Below are 20,677 nucleotides of genomic sequence, written 5' to 3'. Positions count from 1 at the left end.
TTGAAGAGTTTGCAGAGGTAGAAGTCCATAGCGTATACTTTCCGTATGGTCGATTGTAGTTGCCACAATGATGAGAATGAAATGTGGACAAGATACCTAAATTTCATATAAAATTTACTGTATAACAATATCTCATTTAATTACGACATAGGTGCCGTATGTAATATTGAGAAATTACGTCTTTTGCGGCTGTAATGATAGTATTATTTACACCGGACGCATTTGGCTTTATTTTAAAGCACTTCAATCTAGGAAAGGTATGGCACATACACAATGGTACTCATGTTCTCTTTCTCGTTTTTGTTCCACAGTAGCAGTTTTACCAACGGTACTGAAATATATTCCTCTTCTGCAACTGTAATAAGGGACTTATTTAGACCAGACGCGTTTCTCTCTTTTGAAGCATCTTCAGTGGACAGTATTTTGTCTCCTCCATTGCCAAGTCACCTTTCGTGCTGCAGTAACACAATATTCAACGTTTGTGTTGGCAGATCAGTGTTTTAGCAAATAAATGATGTTTGTGTGTGCCACACACAAAAATTATATTTGACATAGCTCAGAGCACTTCTCTGATAGACGGTATATTCAAGTCCTAATGTTTTTGTAATTCCACAGTTTTGTTTAATGTATTTTGTCTACTTCCTTTTGATTGATTGATTGAAGTGCTTTAAAATAAAGCCAAACGTGCTCAGTGTAAATAAAACTTTTGTTACAGTGGCGAAAGACTGAATATTTCTCAATATTACATACGACACCTATGTGGTACTTAAATGAGCTATTGTTATATAGTAAATTTTATATGAAATTTAGGTATCTTGTCCACATTTCATTATCAACATTGTGGCAACTAAAATCAATCATACGGAAAGTATACTCTATGGACTTTTACCTCTGCAAACTCTTCAAAATTTCGTGCAATGGTTTACTATATTTAATGCTGCATAATAACTGCGTTGAACATCGAAACAAAATTAAGTCATTTATGGGGGGGGAGGTATCAGTCAAGAAGATATGTAAAAATCTAATTTTTGGGCCAAATAGTTTTTGTGGAATCGATTGATAAGTGTGTCAAAGCAGTTGGAACACGATGTGTCTGCACAGGTGAGCAGTGCAGTGACAAAATAGCGCACAGCGCGGAATGCAGGGAGCACGTCTTTGTAGCAGCGAAAGGGTTAATGCGGCCGTGGTGGCTTTACTTGAAATGAACTGCACTCTCCCCCCCTACACGTAAGCTTGCGAACTATGCTATACTATGGCGCTGCTTCTATTGGCGCGTGCGTCGTATGCAACTGGCAACGCAGCAATCTCCCGCGTCTGCGCGGGCATGCGCGAGCCGCCAAGATAAAAGAATTGAACTATAGTATGTGAATATCAAAAGTACATGACTGTCGCACAATTCAGTTCCATGTTTTATTTTTGATCCATCCCGATTGAGTGGATTAATTTGGCCTTGCTACAGAGGAAAACAACTGACTACCATCAACCACCCAGATTTTGACTTACTACCAAGCTGTCATCAGATGATCTGTTTAAAGAGAAAGGGAAAGAAGGTAGTAAAATACTACTGTGCACAGTCAACTTGCACATTGTCATGCTAGAGCAGGATCACTCTGAGACTTGTTTCCAGATGTTTTGCTTTGTGCAAGAAAAGAGTGGGGGGAGGAAATTGCTGAATATCGAACTTACCTTCATCCACAACAGTGGTAGTGATTTAGCTACTTGTTGCAAATAATGTGCATACTATTCTCTCCCCACAATTCTCGTTTTTGCCGGGTGGACTTCTCCTAAGATAACTGTTTCTTCATTTCAGAGTCCGATTGGTACCACTATGTATGTTTCCAGTTACAATATGAAATCTCCAGCATTTGCTGTCAAAATTGGAACACACACAGTTTTTTGCTCAGTAGTTATCAAAACCATTTACTCTGTCATGCAGTGCCAACAAATAGGCTGTTCTATTAACTAGATCAGTAGACATTATTACCAGTCATCCAGACAAACGTTTATTTCATTTCTGAATACATTACATCATTGGCATGCAGGTCATTCGGAAGATGAAGTTACGAAAAGCCTGTGACTTACGTTCCACCCACTGCATTCATTTTCTCCTGATGCCTTGAAATTATGAAAGAAATGTATATTAATATATGTATTTTAGCACTATTACTGATTCTGTCTTATCCATACAGTAAAACAAATAGTGAGCCATTATAGTAGTCAATTAACTAGCAGTGAGCACCTCTCCAAACTGCATTTCTTGGAAATAAAACAGCAGCAGTATCTTGGGAAGTACCAAAACTTTCAGACTGATTCTTTGGCACAGAATTTTATATTGATCCCAGATGTTCAGTGAATTAAAATTATTTATAAATTACTATCTATAAACAAAGAAATTTCTTGCTGTCTTTAAGTTGATTTGAATTGACTGTGTATTTGAAAAAGCAATGCACTTTGTGGTTTTTACACTCATAGTACTAGTTGTGTGACACGGTTGTTATGCTGGCAGGATCTAACTATTTTACTCCTTGGACTATGACAGCTGAGACACTGTGGGTTGGGGTGATGGGTTTGTAACTCAGTGGCTTCAGGCACCAGCATGGCTAGTGCTGGTGATTGTGTAACAGTGTTGGCAGAGTCATGGGCTTGTCTTCTTGCATAAGCTGGCTGGTACCACTGTAAGATGCCCTGTTCCACAGAATTCCTTTTTGATATGTGAACTGCACATTTGTTTTTCCAGACCAGTGAAACACAATGCCCTCCTAATTAGGGTGTGGATAAAACTTTCGGTCCGTGTACCCATTTCAGTGTGGCATATTTGGTACTTACTCTGAAGCACCAGCTGCAGAGGTGACAGAAAGATTTCCTTTTCGGAAGTGTAATTTGCTCAGGTTTGTTAGACTGTCATGTGACATAAACCACCAAATTCTCTTGTTTTCTATGAATGCTGATTAGGTGGAGAGTGTAAGTCAGCAAGTGACATAGTTAAGGAGTATTCAGACTTTCTACTGTTTGATATTAATCTCCAATCATAAGCAGTTGGAAATCTGTGTGAGCATTGTTAAGTAATTTAAAGTTGCATCAAACGCATGTGTTGAACAAACTACTGAGGACCAGGTATTGGAGCTACTGAAGGTACCTCAGGTACTGTCCTCTCCCTTAGACTCTGTCACCTCTCCTAGAATTAAAACGTCTATCACAACTCATTCACCTGACTATGAGTGGTGTGTCAGTGGTAGATCTAGGCAGCCTGAACATGGTAGACAGGAACTGGGGAGAACTCGAGGTATTACACCCAACCCCCTAACCAACCATTGAAAATGGAAATCAGCGAATGATGCAGACTTCACCTGCTGGAAAGCCTGATGTGTTCTGCGATGAGGAAGCAAGTGCCGAAGGCACTTGAAACATATGATTATTGGCACTCCATAGGGAATTGGCAGCAAGTGATGGGAAAGACAACCTTGAACACTCTGTGTGTACACTTGGAGGCATCTTTCAACATCTTGAAGAGGCTGATGGGTCCCTTCAGATCTCAACTGAGTAGAAGTCTTAAACCAGAACCTTTGAAGGTTCTGTGACATGCTAGACTTACTTTCTGGGCCATGAGAATTAAGGGTTCTTTCAAATGGGTCAGGGGTGCACTACACATCAGAAGACAGGTGGCTGAAAGTGTGTGGCATGTGCACAAGGGTGTTTCAGCTTTGGTGACTCTCCATCTTATCCAGATAATGATTGCTGTAAGAGACTCCAAAGTATTAGTGTAAAACTCAAATAAATGGCCTCCACAGACAAAATGATTAAAATTGTAGTGATAAGTTGCCAAAACATTCACAATGACATGCCAGAGTCTGAAACAGTCATAAAAAGCATTGGAGTTAACATCATTCATCCAAAAAGTTCAGAGACTGATTTAATTTCCGGCATATAGGAGATGTCGGTGCAGTAACTACTGCGGCAGCATGAGCTAACAACTGTAAACAACAGATGTCCATTCAACCATCGGGGTTTGAACAGAAAGTGTTTAAATAGTGGGCGTGCAACTGTGGTGTGTCAGTGTTGGTGTGTAATGTGTGGCACATATAACATGTGTGGCACATACAACATAACTTTCTTAGTTGTGGAACACAGCATTTTTCAGGAGCATCGATGATACATCGTGTTGCTTACCTGGGCTGTATATTACTGATGTACTGCTGTAAAGAAATCTTTGTCAACCCATACTATGAGCAATCTACTAAATCAGAATAGTAATATTTTAGGTGGATACTGTATATCTGTTGGGTCGGTCTGACACAGCATTTCTTCAGTTTTCTTCATATCTAACTGAATCTGAAGGTCAATTTCCAGACATAAGTTCTCTAAAGCAGTAAAACTAAACTTCTTTTTACTAGCAGTTGAATGCATAGAATGTAACTCTTACAGTCGCATAGTTGTAGTTCGATTCTCAGTGCTCGAATTAAAAAGGGTGTAAGACTGGGATGCAGTGTTTTGTCCCAACAGTTCAATCTATCGAAAAAGATGTGACTGAAATAAAAGAATGGTTCAAGAGTGGGTTTCATATTCAGGTTGAAAGCACATCAATGATATGATTCGTTGGCGGCATTGCTGACCTCAGTGAAAGTGAAGAAGAATTAAAAGATCTGTTGAAGGAATGAACAGTGTAATGGGTATATAATATGGATTGAGAGTAAAACTGAAGAAAGATAAAAGTAATGAGAAATAGTAGAAATGAGAACAGAGAGAATCTTAAAATGAGATTGGGGATCACAAAGTAAATGGCGTTAAAGAGGTCTGCTACCTTGGAAGCAAAATAAGTCATGACAGAAGAAGCAATGAGGACATAGAAAGCAAAATGACAAACGCACAAAGGGCATTTCTGGCTAAGAGAAGTCTGTTATTATCAAACAAAGGCCTTAATTTGAGGAAGAAATTTCTGAGAAAGTACAAGGGTTGTACCAAAGTAAGGTTCCCAATGAGCTACAGCCTCGAGGGAAGGTGCTAGGCTAAATCCGACAACAGTGCCATGCGCAGTGCTTCCCCCACTCTCGAGTCTGCCCATCCGCAATTTGCTACATTGTGCAGTGTTTACTTGGAGCCATCAGATATGGAAGTGTTGATCGCCGCTCCCGCCAAGTGCGAGGTTCGAGCAGTAATGCAGTTTCTGCACACAAGGAAGCTACTGCCCCTGGAGATTCATCGACAGCTGACTGAGGTTTATGGTGAAGAGTGCATGTTCGTTCAGCACATCAGCAAATGCTTTTGCTGAGGGTCGCACGGAAGTTTACAATGAAGAACGGAGTGGAAGACTGCTGGTTTCGGATGTGATTGTCCAGATCAACAGTGAGCTGCTCAAAGATCGCAGGGTCACTGCCCGTGAACTTGTTGAACGCATTTCTGAAGCTTCCCACAGCACAATTGAAAGAACTTTAACACAAACGTTGGGTTATCACAACAGGTGTGCTCGCTGGGTCCCCTGAATACTGACTGACGGACATAAGTAGCAACGCTTTGACTGTGCTTGCAAGTTTCCTCAACAGTGTGTGTGTGTGTGTGTGGGGGGGGGGGGGGGGGGGCAGGTAACAAGGAAAGTTGTTGGACTCTCTTGTCACAGGTGATGAAAGGCGAGTGTTTCATTAAACCCGCAAAACAAACAAACAACCTCATCAGTGGGGTCACATGCTTCCTCATAGAGTTGGCAGGTGATTTCTTCGACTTAGGAATACACTGTCTTCAAAAGTGTGTTGAGAAAAATTGAGACCATGTTGAAAAATAGACAAAAGTGGAAGCTTTTCAACGATGTATAAATTAATAAACATAAACAATGTTTTCTGTTTGTAAAAGATATAGGAATCTTACATTTGGTACAACTCTTGTATGTTTGGAGCACAGCATTTTCTGGTAGTGAATTATGGACTGTGGGAAAGTGAGAACAAAAGAGAATCGAAGTGTTTGAAATATGGTGCTACAGTTGCAGTTTAGGTGAACTGATAAGGTAATGAGAAGGCTCTCTGCAGAATTGGCAAAGAAAGGAACATATGAAAACACTGACAAAAAGGTGGGACGGGATGATGTGACTTGCATTGAGACATCAGGGATTAACCTCCATGGTACTAGAAGGAGCTGTAGAGGGTAAAAACATGAGGGGAAAGACAGAGATTGGAGTACATCCAGCAAATAATTGGGGATGTAGGGTGCAAGTGCTACTCTGAGAAGAAGAGTTTTGTCCAGGAGAGAAATTTGCTGTGGGCTACATCAAACCTTCAGGAGACTGATGACCCAAAAAATCAACAAGGATTTTCTTAATTCTATATTTATCATCCAATGGAGATGATATGTAATAAATGTATAAGGATATTTCAGTATTAAAATTACATCATTTTATTTTTAATTATTGATCATATTAAGCTTTCACAGTAAATTAAAATTTGGTACAAAAGTACAAAACATCAAATAAAAAATGGAGTACTTTCTATTTATGGTGATTGATGTGTGTAACTAGTTTCATTTAACAATAAGGCATTTCACATGTCTGTATAAAATTGAAGTCACTTTCACTAGCCTCTACATCTGTATCTTGAAAAATTTCAGAACTGTCACTGAAATTATTGTCACTTTCTAAAAGCAGCTGCTCAATCTCCGAATCTAATAAACGACTTCTTTTCGCCATTGCAAAAGATCACTCATTAACGTGGTGGTAAACACAGACGAAAAAGTGCAAATTAGAATTTAGTATTTGTTAATTAACACTTCCATTTTATAATAAATGTAGAGTTTAAATAAAAGTAAAAAAAAAGATTGCTACTAATGAAAAGCAGGCAGGCAGCTGTGTGATTACAAAACTTACATGCTGCAAACTCAGCTACTGGCAACACTTGTTTATTGGTTTGAAATGTTTTTATGAAATGTGTTTAATTCAGATTTATTTTTAAATTTTCCAGTCTTCAAAAGCGTGTTTCTTTTTTATATTAAGTATTGTGGCTTACACCATTAGAAAATTACTCTTCAAATCCTGTAAGTACGAAGAAAGGCCGGTTGAAGATGCCAGCACCTATACCTTAAAAAGACTTATTAGCTTGATATTGAACATTACAATGAATCCTCTAGGACTCAATGAATGAAACAATAGTGAACACTTAAACTATGAAAAAATTGTTTCCATACTTTCCTGCATATGTTCTGAAATGAGTTAAGGTGTTGGGTATGAAATATAAAGTTCACATGTAGCTCTTCATGATTTGTGTAGTGATATTGAGCAGCAAGTACAAGAGTTGGGCAAAAATATGGAAACACCACAAGAAATGGATGCTTGAACATAAATGCAGATGCTAGCCAAGCCTGCAGTTGACACTATTGTATTCAACCATGAATGGCACAAATGGCCTCAGTTGTAACTGTCAGTTGTTCTCGGAACTGTTTGGTGTGGTTATGAGCGCACTATGTAAAAGCTAAGTGAATTTGAACATGGGTAAGTTGTTCATGCTTGTATGTTGGATGCTTCCGTAACTAAGGTAACGAAAGTGTTGGGTGTTTCAGAAGGCACCGTATCAAAGATTTATGCCGGATACAGGGAAACCAGAAAAATATCACCCTCTAAGGCACAACATTAATGAGGACTGTGATAAAAAATAAGAGGATGACAGCTGCAGAAGTCACTGCAGGACTGAATGTCGCACTCACGAAGCGTGTGGGCACCAAAACAACAAGAAGGGAGCTCTGTAAGCAGGGAATTGCAAACCCACACATCAGTGATGCAAATGCCTGTAATGGGAAAAGCCATGAAACCTGGACTGTGGAGCAGTGGAAGAAAGTTGCTTGGTTGGAAGTCCTGTTTCATACTGTTTCCAATTTCTGGCTGAGTTTTCATCTGGCGTACTCCATCCAAAGCCTACAATGCAGATTGCTTGCTGCCAAGATAGAAACATGGCGCAGGTATGGCGATGATTTGGGCCATATTGTGATATTCCATGGGCCATGTGGTTCTCGAATAGATTTTCAGTTCCTTGAGGAAGAAAAGCTTTTGTCCACATACCTGCGTGGATTTTGAAAGCATCGCTTGTGCGAAACTCAACTTGCCCTTTCCTCACATGATATTCTGTGGACCATAGATGAAGGGTAACAAGCAAGTACAAGCTTATGGAGTAGATTCCCAGATATGTGAGTGCCTCAAAGAATTCTTAAGTAATAGAACCCATTACATTGTCTTTGACAGTGAGTGTTCCTCAGAGACAAGGGTATCATCAGTTATCTTATGGACAGGGCAAGCAGCAGTCTGCTGATTTTTGCTGATGATGCTGTGATTTATGGAAAGATATTGAATTTGAGTGATTGGTGGTTACAAGATATCTTACACACATTTTCTAGTTTGTGTGATGAATGGCAACTAGTTCTAAATGTAGAAAAATAGAAGTTCATGCAGATGAATAGGGAAAGCAATTGTGCAATGTTTGAATACCATATGTGCTGCTTGACACACTCTGTCGCCTCGATTAAGTGTCTTGGTGTTACTCTGCAAAGCGATATGAAATGGAACAAGCATGTAAGGACTTTAGTAGGGAAGGTGAGTGGTTGACTTTATTTTATTGGGAGAATTTTGGCAAAGTGTGGGTCACCTCTAAAGGAGACGATGTGTAGAACACTAATACAACCCAGTCTTAAGTACTACTCAAGTGTTTGAGATGCCCACCATGTAGATTAAAGGAAGACATTGAAGCAACTCAGAGGCAGGCTGCTAGATTTGTTACCAGCAGGTTTGATCAACATGTAAATGTTATGGAGCTGCTTTAAGAACTCAAATGGGAGTCCCTGAAGGAAAGGCGACATTCTTTTTGAGGAATATTATTGAGAAAACAGGCATTTGAAGCTGACTGCAGAAAGATTCTACTGCCGCCAACGTACATTTTGCATAAGGCCCACAAAGACAAAATATAGAAATTAGGGCTCATATGAGGGAATATAGGCAGTCATTTTTCCTTTGTTCTATGTGTGAATGAATGGAACAGGAAGGGAATTAACTAATAGCAGTAGAAGGTATCCTCCACCATTTATCATACGTGGATTGCAGAGTATGTATGTAGAAGTAGATGTGCTTTACAGGGTCGAATTACTGCCAACAATTATTCGACCACTTTGGCTGATCAGGTCCATCCCATTGTACAATGTTTGTACACAAGTGGTGTTGCAGTGTTGTAAAATCGCAAGTTCCTGTTCACAAAGCTCGCATCATCCTGGGCTGGTTTAGTGAGCGCAAGGATGACATGTCACATCTCCCCTGGCCACCAGTCACCAGATCTCAACAATATTGAGCCTTTGTGCTCTGCTTTGGAGAGAAGCGTGCGTGGTAGCTGGCCACCTTCATTGTGCTCTGCTTTGGAGAGAAGTGTGCGTGATAGCTGGCCACCTTCATCATTGTTACGTGACCTTGCCTCTATTTTGCAGGAATTATGGTATACGATTCCTTTCAAAACAATACAAGACCTTGTGTTTATATATTCCTAGATGACTGGATACTGTTTTGAATGCCAATGGATTTCCTACACTGTATAAGACATGGGAAGTATTGTGTTTTGGTGTTCCCATGTTTTTGTCCACTGCCTGTATCACATGTCACTGCTTTTCCAGGCTGTCATTCTCTGTGTCTTCCTGGGTATTCTTTTTGTTACTACGTGGACTTCCATTCTGACACTGTGTAACTGTGTAGCTGATTTCTCCTCCACCCTTCCCCGCACTAGAATTCTCCCATGCCCTTCCCAATGCCATATTGTCATGACATGGGTTGTGTGCAGCATCAACACAGACTCCTCACTCTACCTTGAGGTGTAAGCTTTTGTTACAGAAGTCTTAGCATGGCATGTTAAGTTAGAAAAATCTAATAATAATGAACAGTTTGAGCTGCGAAAGTTTGCATTTTATGATGATGTCATCTGTGGGGCCAGACTTTGCTTGCTGCAGTTTGTTTTTCATTTTATTAAGTTTCCTCTTTTTTCATGTGTAGTTCATGAAAATCTGTGATCTGATTACATTCATTTTTTTCAGATGGCTTGTCCGGGAATGCGATCGTCTGGTGTATGATACAACCTACCTCTGTATTACTTGTTTTGAATCTTTTCTTTACCTAAGTGGCAATAAAGTTGGAGACTTCAAGGCATATGTTTATGTTGATAGAGCATCCATTCTGGCTTGACAGTGCTGCATGAATATGGTAATAGGTGTCACTGTATTGTTCCTTGTAATTTTCACAGAATTTGGAATGTTCTTTTGTGTAAGTTATAAAATATGAGTTAGTGTTGGAAAAACTAGTAATTGAAACAGTTCAGATTTCAGGTATTATAAGAAGAATCCATCATATGTATACATTGTTTATTGTCAGATGTGGCTGTGAAGTTGCAACTAAGCAATCATAAGATTGGTTTGTGTCTGCTGCCATATGATATCAGTCATCTGCAGATAAGTGTTATTGGCTGATTGTAAACTTAATGTGACTACACTTTCAAATATGGAGTGTACCTTTGGAACTGTTGCTTTTTCCATCATTTTAGTATAATGTACTTTACAGAAAAGTTACGGAAAAAACACTGTACAATGAACTTACTGTTGGAGTATTTTTCATTTTCTTGTAAATAATGTAAAACCATATTATGCTCATAAAATAAACTGAAATTGTCTGTGAAGTGTTAGAATTATCTAGTTGTGAAATGTTTTGTGTGTGGATTATTACCTTGACAGTTTGAAGTTTCTTCAACCATATTGTCTTTTTCCTCTCTCTGTCATTCTCATGTATGTCATCAAAATCTTCACTGATTCTGTTCTCTTTCAACAAGCCAGTTATTCAGCAGGTCTAGCCTCTCATGGCAAAAATAAACAAATATCCAGACAGGCATTTTTCAATGGGAATATTATTGTGTTTCCTAACATCTTTGTCAAATATTGTTCTTTTTTCCTCACTCCGTGCTATAAATATGTAACATTTTGCACCAAAATTATTAATGTCTGTGTAAATTACTAAAGATACTCTAATAGCTCACATTCAGTCTTGCATTATTTTGTTGAGTTCTCATTTTATAAATGCTTTTAGTTTTGACATCATCTCTACTTGCTTCTTTCTGCTTGCATGTTGAGAGGAAACTGAGAGGGATTGGAGACCTGAGGGATAAATTAATGAAGTGAAGAACTAGAACAGTATTTTTTCTTAACTTAAGAAGTTGGGAAACAAAGTACTAAAATCCTTCATGATCACACTAAGACTGTCTAAAATAAATGGTCATTCTTGAAAAATATCATGACACTGAAACTTGTTTGCCTGCTACAGAACACACATCACTGAATAACGTATTTACATAGCACTCAACTAGAGGTGTTCAGATTTTAGAATGTATGTCACAACCTAAAATTATATAATCATTAGCTTGCTTCCTGCTTAGTAAGAATTTATTGCCAGTGAACTGTATTTCTGGTTGAATGTTACTGTAACTCATATATTCGTAATAACCACACAAGTGTTCATTAAACACCTAAAATATTATCTACAGAGGAGGTACAGTGGTTAAGGCACTGGGTACACATTTGGAATGTGCAGGGTTAGCTCACAATATGGTCATAAAGATTAAAGTTTTTTGAAATTTCCCTAAGTTACTGTAAGTTAACACCCAGACAGTTCCTTTAAAATGTACTTGACCAGTCTCCTTGCCAAGTAACCACACTGGACAAAAACTTGTAACCCCCCAGGAGACATCACGATAACATCATGTAACATCATCTCTAGTCTTCATAATGGCCTCAATTCGCCAAGAAAGAGCGCCCACATTTCTTCTGATATTCTGTATCCAACTGAAGACACTCATTGATAATTGGGTCCCTTAGTGCTACTGAATTTCGGGGAAGTGGATTGCTTCATTTCACCTGCTGTTCAAGGTAGTCCCAGACATTTTTATAAGAATAAGATCAGGTGATGTAGCTCGTCAGATGAGATGTAGGGTTCCTGAGTTTTCATCAGATGAGGCATGTATGCACACTGCCCTTTGAACATCACTGTTGTCATTGGAAGACTGGAGTGTCCACAGAATACTCGTGGAGATGTAAGTAACGGGCAACACGTGGTCACTTATCTACATGACTACTCTGCAATTCACATTTAAGTGCTTGGCAGAGGGTTCATCGAACCACAATCATACTATATCTCTACCATTCCACTCCCGAACAGCGCGCGGGAAAAACGAACACCTAAACCTTTCTGTTCGAGCTCTGATTTCTCTTATTTTATTTTGATGATCATTCCTACCTATGTAGGTTGGGCTCAACAAAATATTTTTGCATTTGGAAGAGAAAGTTGGTGACTGAAATTTCGTAAATAGATCTCGCCGCGACGAAAAATGTCTTTGCTTTGATGACTTCCATCCCAATTCGCGTATCATATCTGCCACACTCTCTCCCCTATTACGTGAAAATACAAAACGAGCTGCCCTTTTTTGCACCCTTTCGATGTCCTCCGTCAATCCCACCTGGTAAGGATCCCACACCGCGCAGCAATATTCTAACAGAGGACGAACGAGTGTAGTGTAAGCTGTCTCTTTAGTGTTAAAATAAACATTCTGGTTCGTATTTCCAGTACTTGAATGTATAAGTCCGAGCCAGGCCACATAAAACACCCCCAAAACAACACAGAACCATCTCTGTCCTGAACTATGTACTCACATTTAAATACTCATTGGGCAGCCATGCCTCCAGTCTGCCATTGTCCATTTACTGTGTTTTTGGCCTACTGAAAATCCACAGCTTTGTGATGCTTTAACCAATGGCCTTCCGTGAGATACCCAACTCCAAATGGCCATTCATGCTCTTCCCTTTGCAGTGCTCACTTACGAACTGGTTAAGGTAGGCTTGTGTTCAATCACAGAAGTTTAAGAGCTGATTAGCATTGACAAGGCATGACACTCCTCTCCACTTCTTGTCAGCTTGTATCTTTCTATGGCCTCAGTTCTTATACATGGATTCGAGTGGTACACTATTTCTTGAAGACACACTGGATAATCTGCATTGATATACCAACAGATTTAGCTATTTCGTTCACAATGTGGTCACGGGTACGTCCAAATATGGCAGCCCCTTTCTGTAATGTCTTCATTGTAAGGGTTCGTAACCCTTTAAGTGGGCATGCCAGATATATCCATAGACGCTCTGCTAATTCACAGTGGGTTTGGTGGATATATCCATCCACTGCATTTTGTGGCTAGTAGCTAGTGGGGATGATGAGTTATCAGCATGACGTTGACACTGTGGTATTAGTTGAGCTTCGTCCACTAGATGGTAGCTCTCGTCGGGCAACACAGCGTGTTATAGGTTAGTTACAACATTGTCCACTCGAGCGCGCGTCGACAGTATGTGTCCAGTGAAGCAGCCGCAAAAGCACACCTTTTTTGTCTGTGTTTACCGCCAGGTTAGTGAGTGATCTTTTGCAATGGCGAAAAGAAGTTGTTTATTAGATTCGGAGATTGAGCAGCTGCTTTTAGAAAGTGACAATTTCAGTGACAGTTCTGAAAGTTTTCAAGACACAGATGTAGAGGCTAGTGAAAGTGACTTCGATTCAGGAACATCTGACGACGAGACACTACTGCAGCAGATGGCACCTAGTGCATTTGTGTGTTCTAGTTCAATTTGTAATCAATACTTGTTCAGTGGTAGTAATGGTACTGTTCTGCCTCTAAAACAATATGATGTGATGAGTTGTTTTATGTGTTTTGTGGATGATGCTTCGTACACAATAATAGTTGAACAGATGAACTTATATGCAGAACAGTTCCTAGCTTCGCATCCCAATTTAGCCACATGCTCCAGGGTTTGCAGTTGGCAGGATACTACATCTGAGGAGGTAAAAACACTTATTAGAATTCTTATATTTCAAGGAATTCTTCACAAACCAGACCACAATATGTACTTTTGAAAGAGAGAATCAGTTGACACACTTTTCTTCAGGACACTGATGAGTGAAAAGCGGTTTCATCGTCTCTGAAATTCCTCCACTTTGCTGACAATACCTCGTATGACCCACTAGGCACTATCAGCAGAAAACTATTCAAAATTCTCCCCATTGTGGAGCATCTGCGGCATAAATTCAGATCACTACATGTGCCAGAAAGAAACATCACCGTTGACGAATCATTGTTGTTCTGGAAAGGACGGCTTGGATGGAGGCAATATATTCCATCAAAGTGTAGCAGATTTGGCATCAAATTATACAAACTCTGTGAAAGCAGCTCCGGGTATGTATGGGACTTTATTGTTTACACAGAAAAGGACACTAACTATGGAAGCCACTATCCAGACAAAAAAAATAACCTCTTGGATTGTTTGGGAGCTTGCACGTGATCTACTTGTGAAAGGCCACTGCATTTATCTTGACAACTGGTACACCAGTCCAGATTTGGTGGACAAACTAACCAGCAATAACACTTGCACGTGATCTACTTGTGAAAGGCCACTGCATTTATCTTGACAACTGGTACACCAGTCCAGATTTGGTGGACAAACTAACCAGCAATAACACTTGCATGTGATCTACTTGTGAAAGGCCACTGCATTTATCTTGACAACTGGTACACCAGTCCAGATTTGGTGGACAAACTAACCAGCAATAACACTTGCACGTGATCTACTTGTGAAAGGCCACTGCATTTATCTTGACAACTGGTACACCAGTCCAGATTTGGTGGACAAACTAACCAGCAATAACACTTGCACGTGATCTACTTGTGAAAGGCCACTGCATTTATCTTGACAACTGGTACACCAGTCCAGATTTGGTGGACAAACTAACCAGCAATAACACTTGCACGTGATCTACTTGTGAAAGGCCACTGCATTTATCTTGACAACTGGTACACCAGTCCAGATTTGGTGGACAAACTAACCAGCAATAACACTTGCACGTGATCTACTTGTGAAAGGCCACTGCATTTATCTTGACAACTGGTACACCAGTCCAGATTTGGTGGACAAACTAACCAGCAATAACACTTGCACGTGATCTACTTGTGAAAGGCCACTGCATTTATCTTGACAACTGGTACACCAGTCCAGATTTGGTGGACAAACTAACCAGCAATAACACTTGCACGTGATCTACTTGTGAAAGGCCACTGCATTTATCTTGACAACTGGTACACCAGTCCAGATTTGGTGGACAAACTAACCAGCAATAACACTGACGTTGTTGGCACAATGTGGCAAGACAGGAAGGGGTTCCCTGACTTAAAAAAAAAAAAAACAAAACAAAAAACAAAAAAAAAACAACAAAAAAAAACTGAAGAAAGGGGAGTGCATAACAGGGTTCAGAGGCAAGCAAATGGTAGTGAAATGGAAGGACAAGAGACGTTGTTATGGTCAGCACCTTACATTACACTGAATATGTTTAAATGTAAACTTGAAGAAGGGAATCGTTCGAAAGTCACACGTTGTTGTTGACTACAACAGGAATATGGGGGGCATGGATAGGTGTGATTTTCTGTTACAAAACTGCCAGATGGCCAGGAGCAGGCTGAAAAAATATTATCAGAAGCTTTTCTGCCACTTGTTGGACACTGCATGCTTCAATGCATACATCTCGACAAGAAGCATGGTGACGAACAAAGTAGACTGGGCTTCACGATTAGTCGTGGCGAACAGTTGACCATATCTTTGCCGCAACACAGGACATCAGTAGGACACCCACCTCGAACACCGAAAGCAATACGCATTGCAGCCAGGCATTTTCCAACCCTTCTGCTGCCCACAACGAAGAAAAGGCCAACAAGGAGGTGTGTGGTGTGCACAAGAAAAGGCCTATGCAAAGAGACTTCACACTGGTGCGCAGAATGTGAAGTTCCCTTGTGTGTAGCACCTTGTTTTAAAATGTTTCACACTGAAAACGACTTGTAATATTGCGAAAATGCAGTTTTGTTAACTTATGGAATATATTTTACTCATTTCCGCCCAATATAAATTTAAATTCAACAACGAAAATATGAAGAAAAACTTTTATGTGTAGTGAGAACAGTACGCAGTGATGCATGTGTGCAAATTGCCCACTTAATGGGTTAATATACTGATTGCGTATCACCAACTGGCACATTCACACATTTCGTGCCATAACTGTCAGTGCTGGAGGGTCAGATGACCACATTGTACTAGTTCTGCACCATATGCAGTGCTCCAAAGGAACCAGAGCACACTTTTAAGGAGTGACAAATATTTAGTCCAACGAGATTACAAGAGAGTGCTCCATCTATAATGATCACATTATCAGTGAGATATTAAACCCTGTTATTTCTTCTTTACTTGAACAAAGGCATTTGCCAGTGTCGTACCAAAGAACATCAACATACAGCATGGTCACTGTCTGAAACTAGATTTTTTTCCAAAGTTATGTATCACCTGTTGGTGGCCAACTAACCCCAAGACAGGTAAAGAAATTGCTATCTGTCGGTTGCACAAAATGTGCTTGGCCAGTTGCAGTGTATGTTTCACTTCGGAATGCAATTGGTTGAACTGAGGAAGCGTCTGTGATTTTGTAATAATGTCAAGAACTATCACCACCCCCATTTGCAGAGAAAGCTGTGACCATAAGTAGTTAAGCACATTACTGTAAAAGGTAAGTGAAAAAAAGTAAAGATTTAGAGAGAAGGCAATATTTTACAAACCTGTATGGAATAAATGTTACAAGAGACAAGCAGAAGAAAACTTTCACAGGGTAGAACTAAGACAGAGAGGGGGAGAAACTTGGATAATTGTGAGTAAATATAAAACTGAGCACACCATTACAAACAGTGCATGTACCCTTATAACTAAAAACTTGTAAGCTAATCAGGTTGAATTTATTCTTTAGGGAGGAAGGTAAGCACTCTTCAAATAATACAGGCTGAGTCATTGACAGGCATATGTCATGCTATTGAAGTAGCTATACATTGAACAACTTCTACATTAGGCAACATATTATAAGATGGTTTTTTTTCACTGATTTGGGGGGGGGGGGGGGAGGGAGGGAGGAGGAGATAGTTCCTGCTTCATTGTTACTGAAGTAGCCTATAGCCTATGTTCTTCCTCACAAATGAAGGCAAGTAAGTCCAATCATGTCCAGAGGTGGCTTGAGTAGTCTGATATAGAGATGGGCAAACTCTCTCATCCTTGGGAACTAGTCCACTGGTAATCACTCTTTTTTGGGAACTGTCCATTTCTACTCCTTCACAGATCATTGTGCTTGGTATATGGTTCTTATGAAACATTGAAAATTAGTAGCATAGATGACTGAAGTTGGAAAGCGCCAAGAGGGGGCACTTGCCTCTCCCCTGGAGTACAGAGTTTTTATTCATAACAGAATTCTCACACACTTGTAATTTTCATGATTCTGCAAAACATCTTGTTTAGCCAACTGCAGCTTTAGGTTGCTGATAGCAGTGAAATAATACAAGGTGGCGCACGAAAAGCAGAAGCAAATATTTAGTCCGAGATTACAAGAGAGTGCTCCATCTATAATGATCACATTATCAGTGAGATATTAAACCCCTGAGTACAGACTGCTCGCCAATAATGCACAATTTGTTGACCGCTATGAGCAGAATAGATAAACATGTAATAATTATGCTGTGAAGAATTAACAAATAAGCTAATGCAAACAACTTTGAAACAGTTGATGACAATTGGTAAGCGACAATGAGCAGTCTAGTACTCTGGGCCGATTTTTTGTGTGTCACCCTGTACCACTGAAATAATATGTAGGAGTTATCATACTCTCTTTACAAAATGTGACACTATACACTCGATTATGAAGCGTGGGCTTAATTCGGTTGTAAGTCGATCTGCCTTCCATAACAATGAACATGCTCTTTTACCTTGGATCAAAAAACGACAGTAAATGGCCACTCGTGTGTGTCGTGCCAACATCCTTTGCAAGAGTAATAAAAACAAAACAAAAAAAAAACACTTTCCTTTTTACAAGTAGTTCTTCTGCTGTTTATCGAAATAGTGAAGTAAGCTGATACGCCAATTTGTTACCTGAAAAGATGTATGTATTACATACCAAGTAATTTTTATGTAATTTACTTAATTATAAAATACATTTTAACTACCGGTCATGGACGCTGAATAGAATACGAAAAGAACCAGAAGTTCAGAGTTTAAAAAAGGTTTGAAACAGATCTAGAATGGGAGTGTGAAGCAAACGAAAAGGATAACAACTCGATACTGAACTAACTATGAGCAGTCGGCAGTGGAACTGCGACAAGTGGCCACGCGAAGGACGGGAACGGGAACGGGAACGGGAACGAGGCCGGAACAAGACCGGCTGACACGCCGTTCAGGAAAGACCGACCGTTTCCCATTCCCGGGAACTATAAATAGAAAGCCGCGACCGAAGAGAATTATGAAGACTGTTCCTTAGAATTTGTTCCTCTCTCATTCCATTCATCTTGGTGAACCGTTCCTTTGGACCCGTTAGTTTGCGAACGACCCATCTCTAGTCGGATAGGAATGTGTACACTCTACTAGAGAGGAGGTATGGGGGAATAACACTGCAGTTTGTCTTGTGATGGCAACAGTTATTTCATAGTGCTAGGATGAAATGGCCGCTCTGGTACTGTCTCCCGCAACGGTGAGGTTTATGCTTTTACCAAATTTTTGCACACTCAGAATCAGCAAAAATCCATCACCAGCTGTGCCACATGTGTGGACACGACATTATGAGCAACAGCGTGGTCAGACAATAGTTCAGGTAATTTGTCATGAATATTCGTTCATCCTTCAGTAAAGACCGTAGTGGCCGCCCATCCCGGGTGACACTAGAATTCATGGAAAGTGTGTGGCAAGCAATTCTGCACAACTGGAACTTCAGTTTCGAAACACTCTTGTCAATTCCCTCAGATGTCTCGCCTGCTGTTGCACATAATTGTCTTCCAGTGGCTTGGTTTTTATAATATGTGTGCAAGATGGGTGCCAAGGCAACTGACACAAAACCAAACATCTGGCCGTAGGCTTGACATTCCTAGAGTTGTATGAAGAGAAAGTTGATGAGCTTGTCGACCATGTTGTCACTGGGGATAGACATGTCACGTGCCACATCAGAAATAAAACAAGCAGCAGCATTGGTGGCATAGTGATTCACATGTAAAGACCAAATTCAAGCTGACAGTGTCTCAAAAAAAAAAAAAAAAAAAAAAAAAAAAAAGCATATGCATTGTCTTCTGGGATCAACGGGCACTTAAATGTGATTTGCAGCGTATGCATGTAGATGTAAAACACAGTCTCCTGTGCGAGTTTTTAGCATGAGGGGGACTGTAAATGCTGATCGGTATTGAGAGACTAAATGTTGAGAAGAGGCATTACACTTGAGCATGGCAATGTGAGACCTCATACAGCCAATGCCACCTGAAAACTTGAATGTTTGTGTGGGAGATCTTGGACAACTGACCCTACAGTCCCAACCTCACCACAAGTGACTTTCATGTCTTCCATCTCATGATGTGTTTCCTGGCATGAAAATGTTTCCATGAAGGCACTGAAATGCAGATTAATGTGACTTTGTGGCTTCAGATGTTGGTGACAGACTCCTATAAGTGGGTGTACAATTGATGGTGCACCTTAGGAGAAACACCGTAACAATAGTGGTGAATACATTGGGGAGGAGCCTGTGAAGCTACAAGGAGGTACCAAAAAGAAACAGAATTATTTTTTAAAGGCTATATATTTTCAAATTGTTTGCAAAACAACCTTATCCCCTTCAAAATACTCTCCATTGCAACTAATGTATTTGTCTCACCAGTGCTTCCACTGTTTGGAACATTTTTTGTCATCATCTTTAGAAATGGCTGACAGCTTGTGACATTCGCCTGCTTTATTTCTTCATTGATAGTCCTCAGTGTCGACGTACTGCATTTTTATGCTGTCTGAAAAATCGGGGCTGGAAGTTCAACTCTGACTACTGTAAAAGATGTAGCTGACAATTGCATAGTTGCATTTCACAGTTCTTTACTTTCACTGTTCACAACCCCCCACTATTGGTAAATGTTAAGCCACAATAATAGGTTGCAGACACCAGCATACTGCTACAACAGTTTGCTGTTGAACATCTATGAGCAGTAAAAACCTAACCACACAGTTCACAGTTCTTGCAGAATAATAAGGTACGTGTGACACTATTTCTCAATTAAATTGAACAGACATTAGTCTAACACATAGCCTATTTGTGTTACAATTATTCCACTGTTAGGTTGATGCATTGTTGTTACTTAAAACAGTACATAATTTGCCTCTGAAAATTGACTGTGGACTGACAGTGTAGAGACAAAAAATCCATCCTTCATATATCCTCACAATAACAGCACTGACACTATACATTGTTCGGTATTTTATTTACAGAAATTGCAATTCAATTAACTGAAAACATTGAAAAATTCCTTCTTTTTAACAGGTCCTTCTACCACAGAGGTTAGGCTGAATTGTTTGTTTGTTTGTTTGTTTGTTGTTGTTGTTGTGGTCTTCAGTCCTGAGACTGGTTTGATGCAGCTCTCCATGCTACTCTATCCTGTGCAACCTTCATCTCCCAGTACCTACTGCAACCTACATCCCTCTGAATCTGCTTAGTGTATTCATCTCTTGGTCTCCCTCTACGATTTTTACCCTCCACGCTGCCCTCCAATACTAAATTGGTAATCCCTTG

General features: G+C 39.9%; 1 protein-coding gene across 2 annotated transcripts in view; it reads left to right on the top strand.

Moving 5' to 3' along the window:
• Positions 1–10,673, top strand: part of LOC124711376 (snRNA-activating protein complex subunit 3-like) — a 64,575-nt gene extending 53,902 nt beyond the window's left edge. Inside the window, exon 5 of one of the 2 annotated variants that reach the window (XM_047241428.1) lies at positions 10,033–10,673. In XM_047241428.1, the coding sequence (XP_047097384.1) occupies positions 10,033–10,180 (148 nt within the window). In that variant the 3' untranslated portion in view covers positions 10,181–10,673. The remainder of the gene's footprint in view (positions 1–10,032) is intronic. The other variant, XM_047241427.1, reaches the window with a different exon arrangement.
• The last annotated feature ends 10,004 nt before the right edge of the window (positions 10,674–20,677 follow it).

This window comes from Schistocerca piceifrons, chromosome 8 (genome assembly GCF_021461385.2).
Source record: "Schistocerca piceifrons isolate TAMUIC-IGC-003096 chromosome 8, iqSchPice1.1, whole genome shotgun sequence".
NCBI lineage: Eukaryota > Metazoa > Arthropoda > Insecta > Orthoptera > Acrididae > Schistocerca > Schistocerca piceifrons.
Note: the sequence above shows the minus strand (reverse complement) of the source record. Positions and strands in the feature narration are given on the sequence as shown.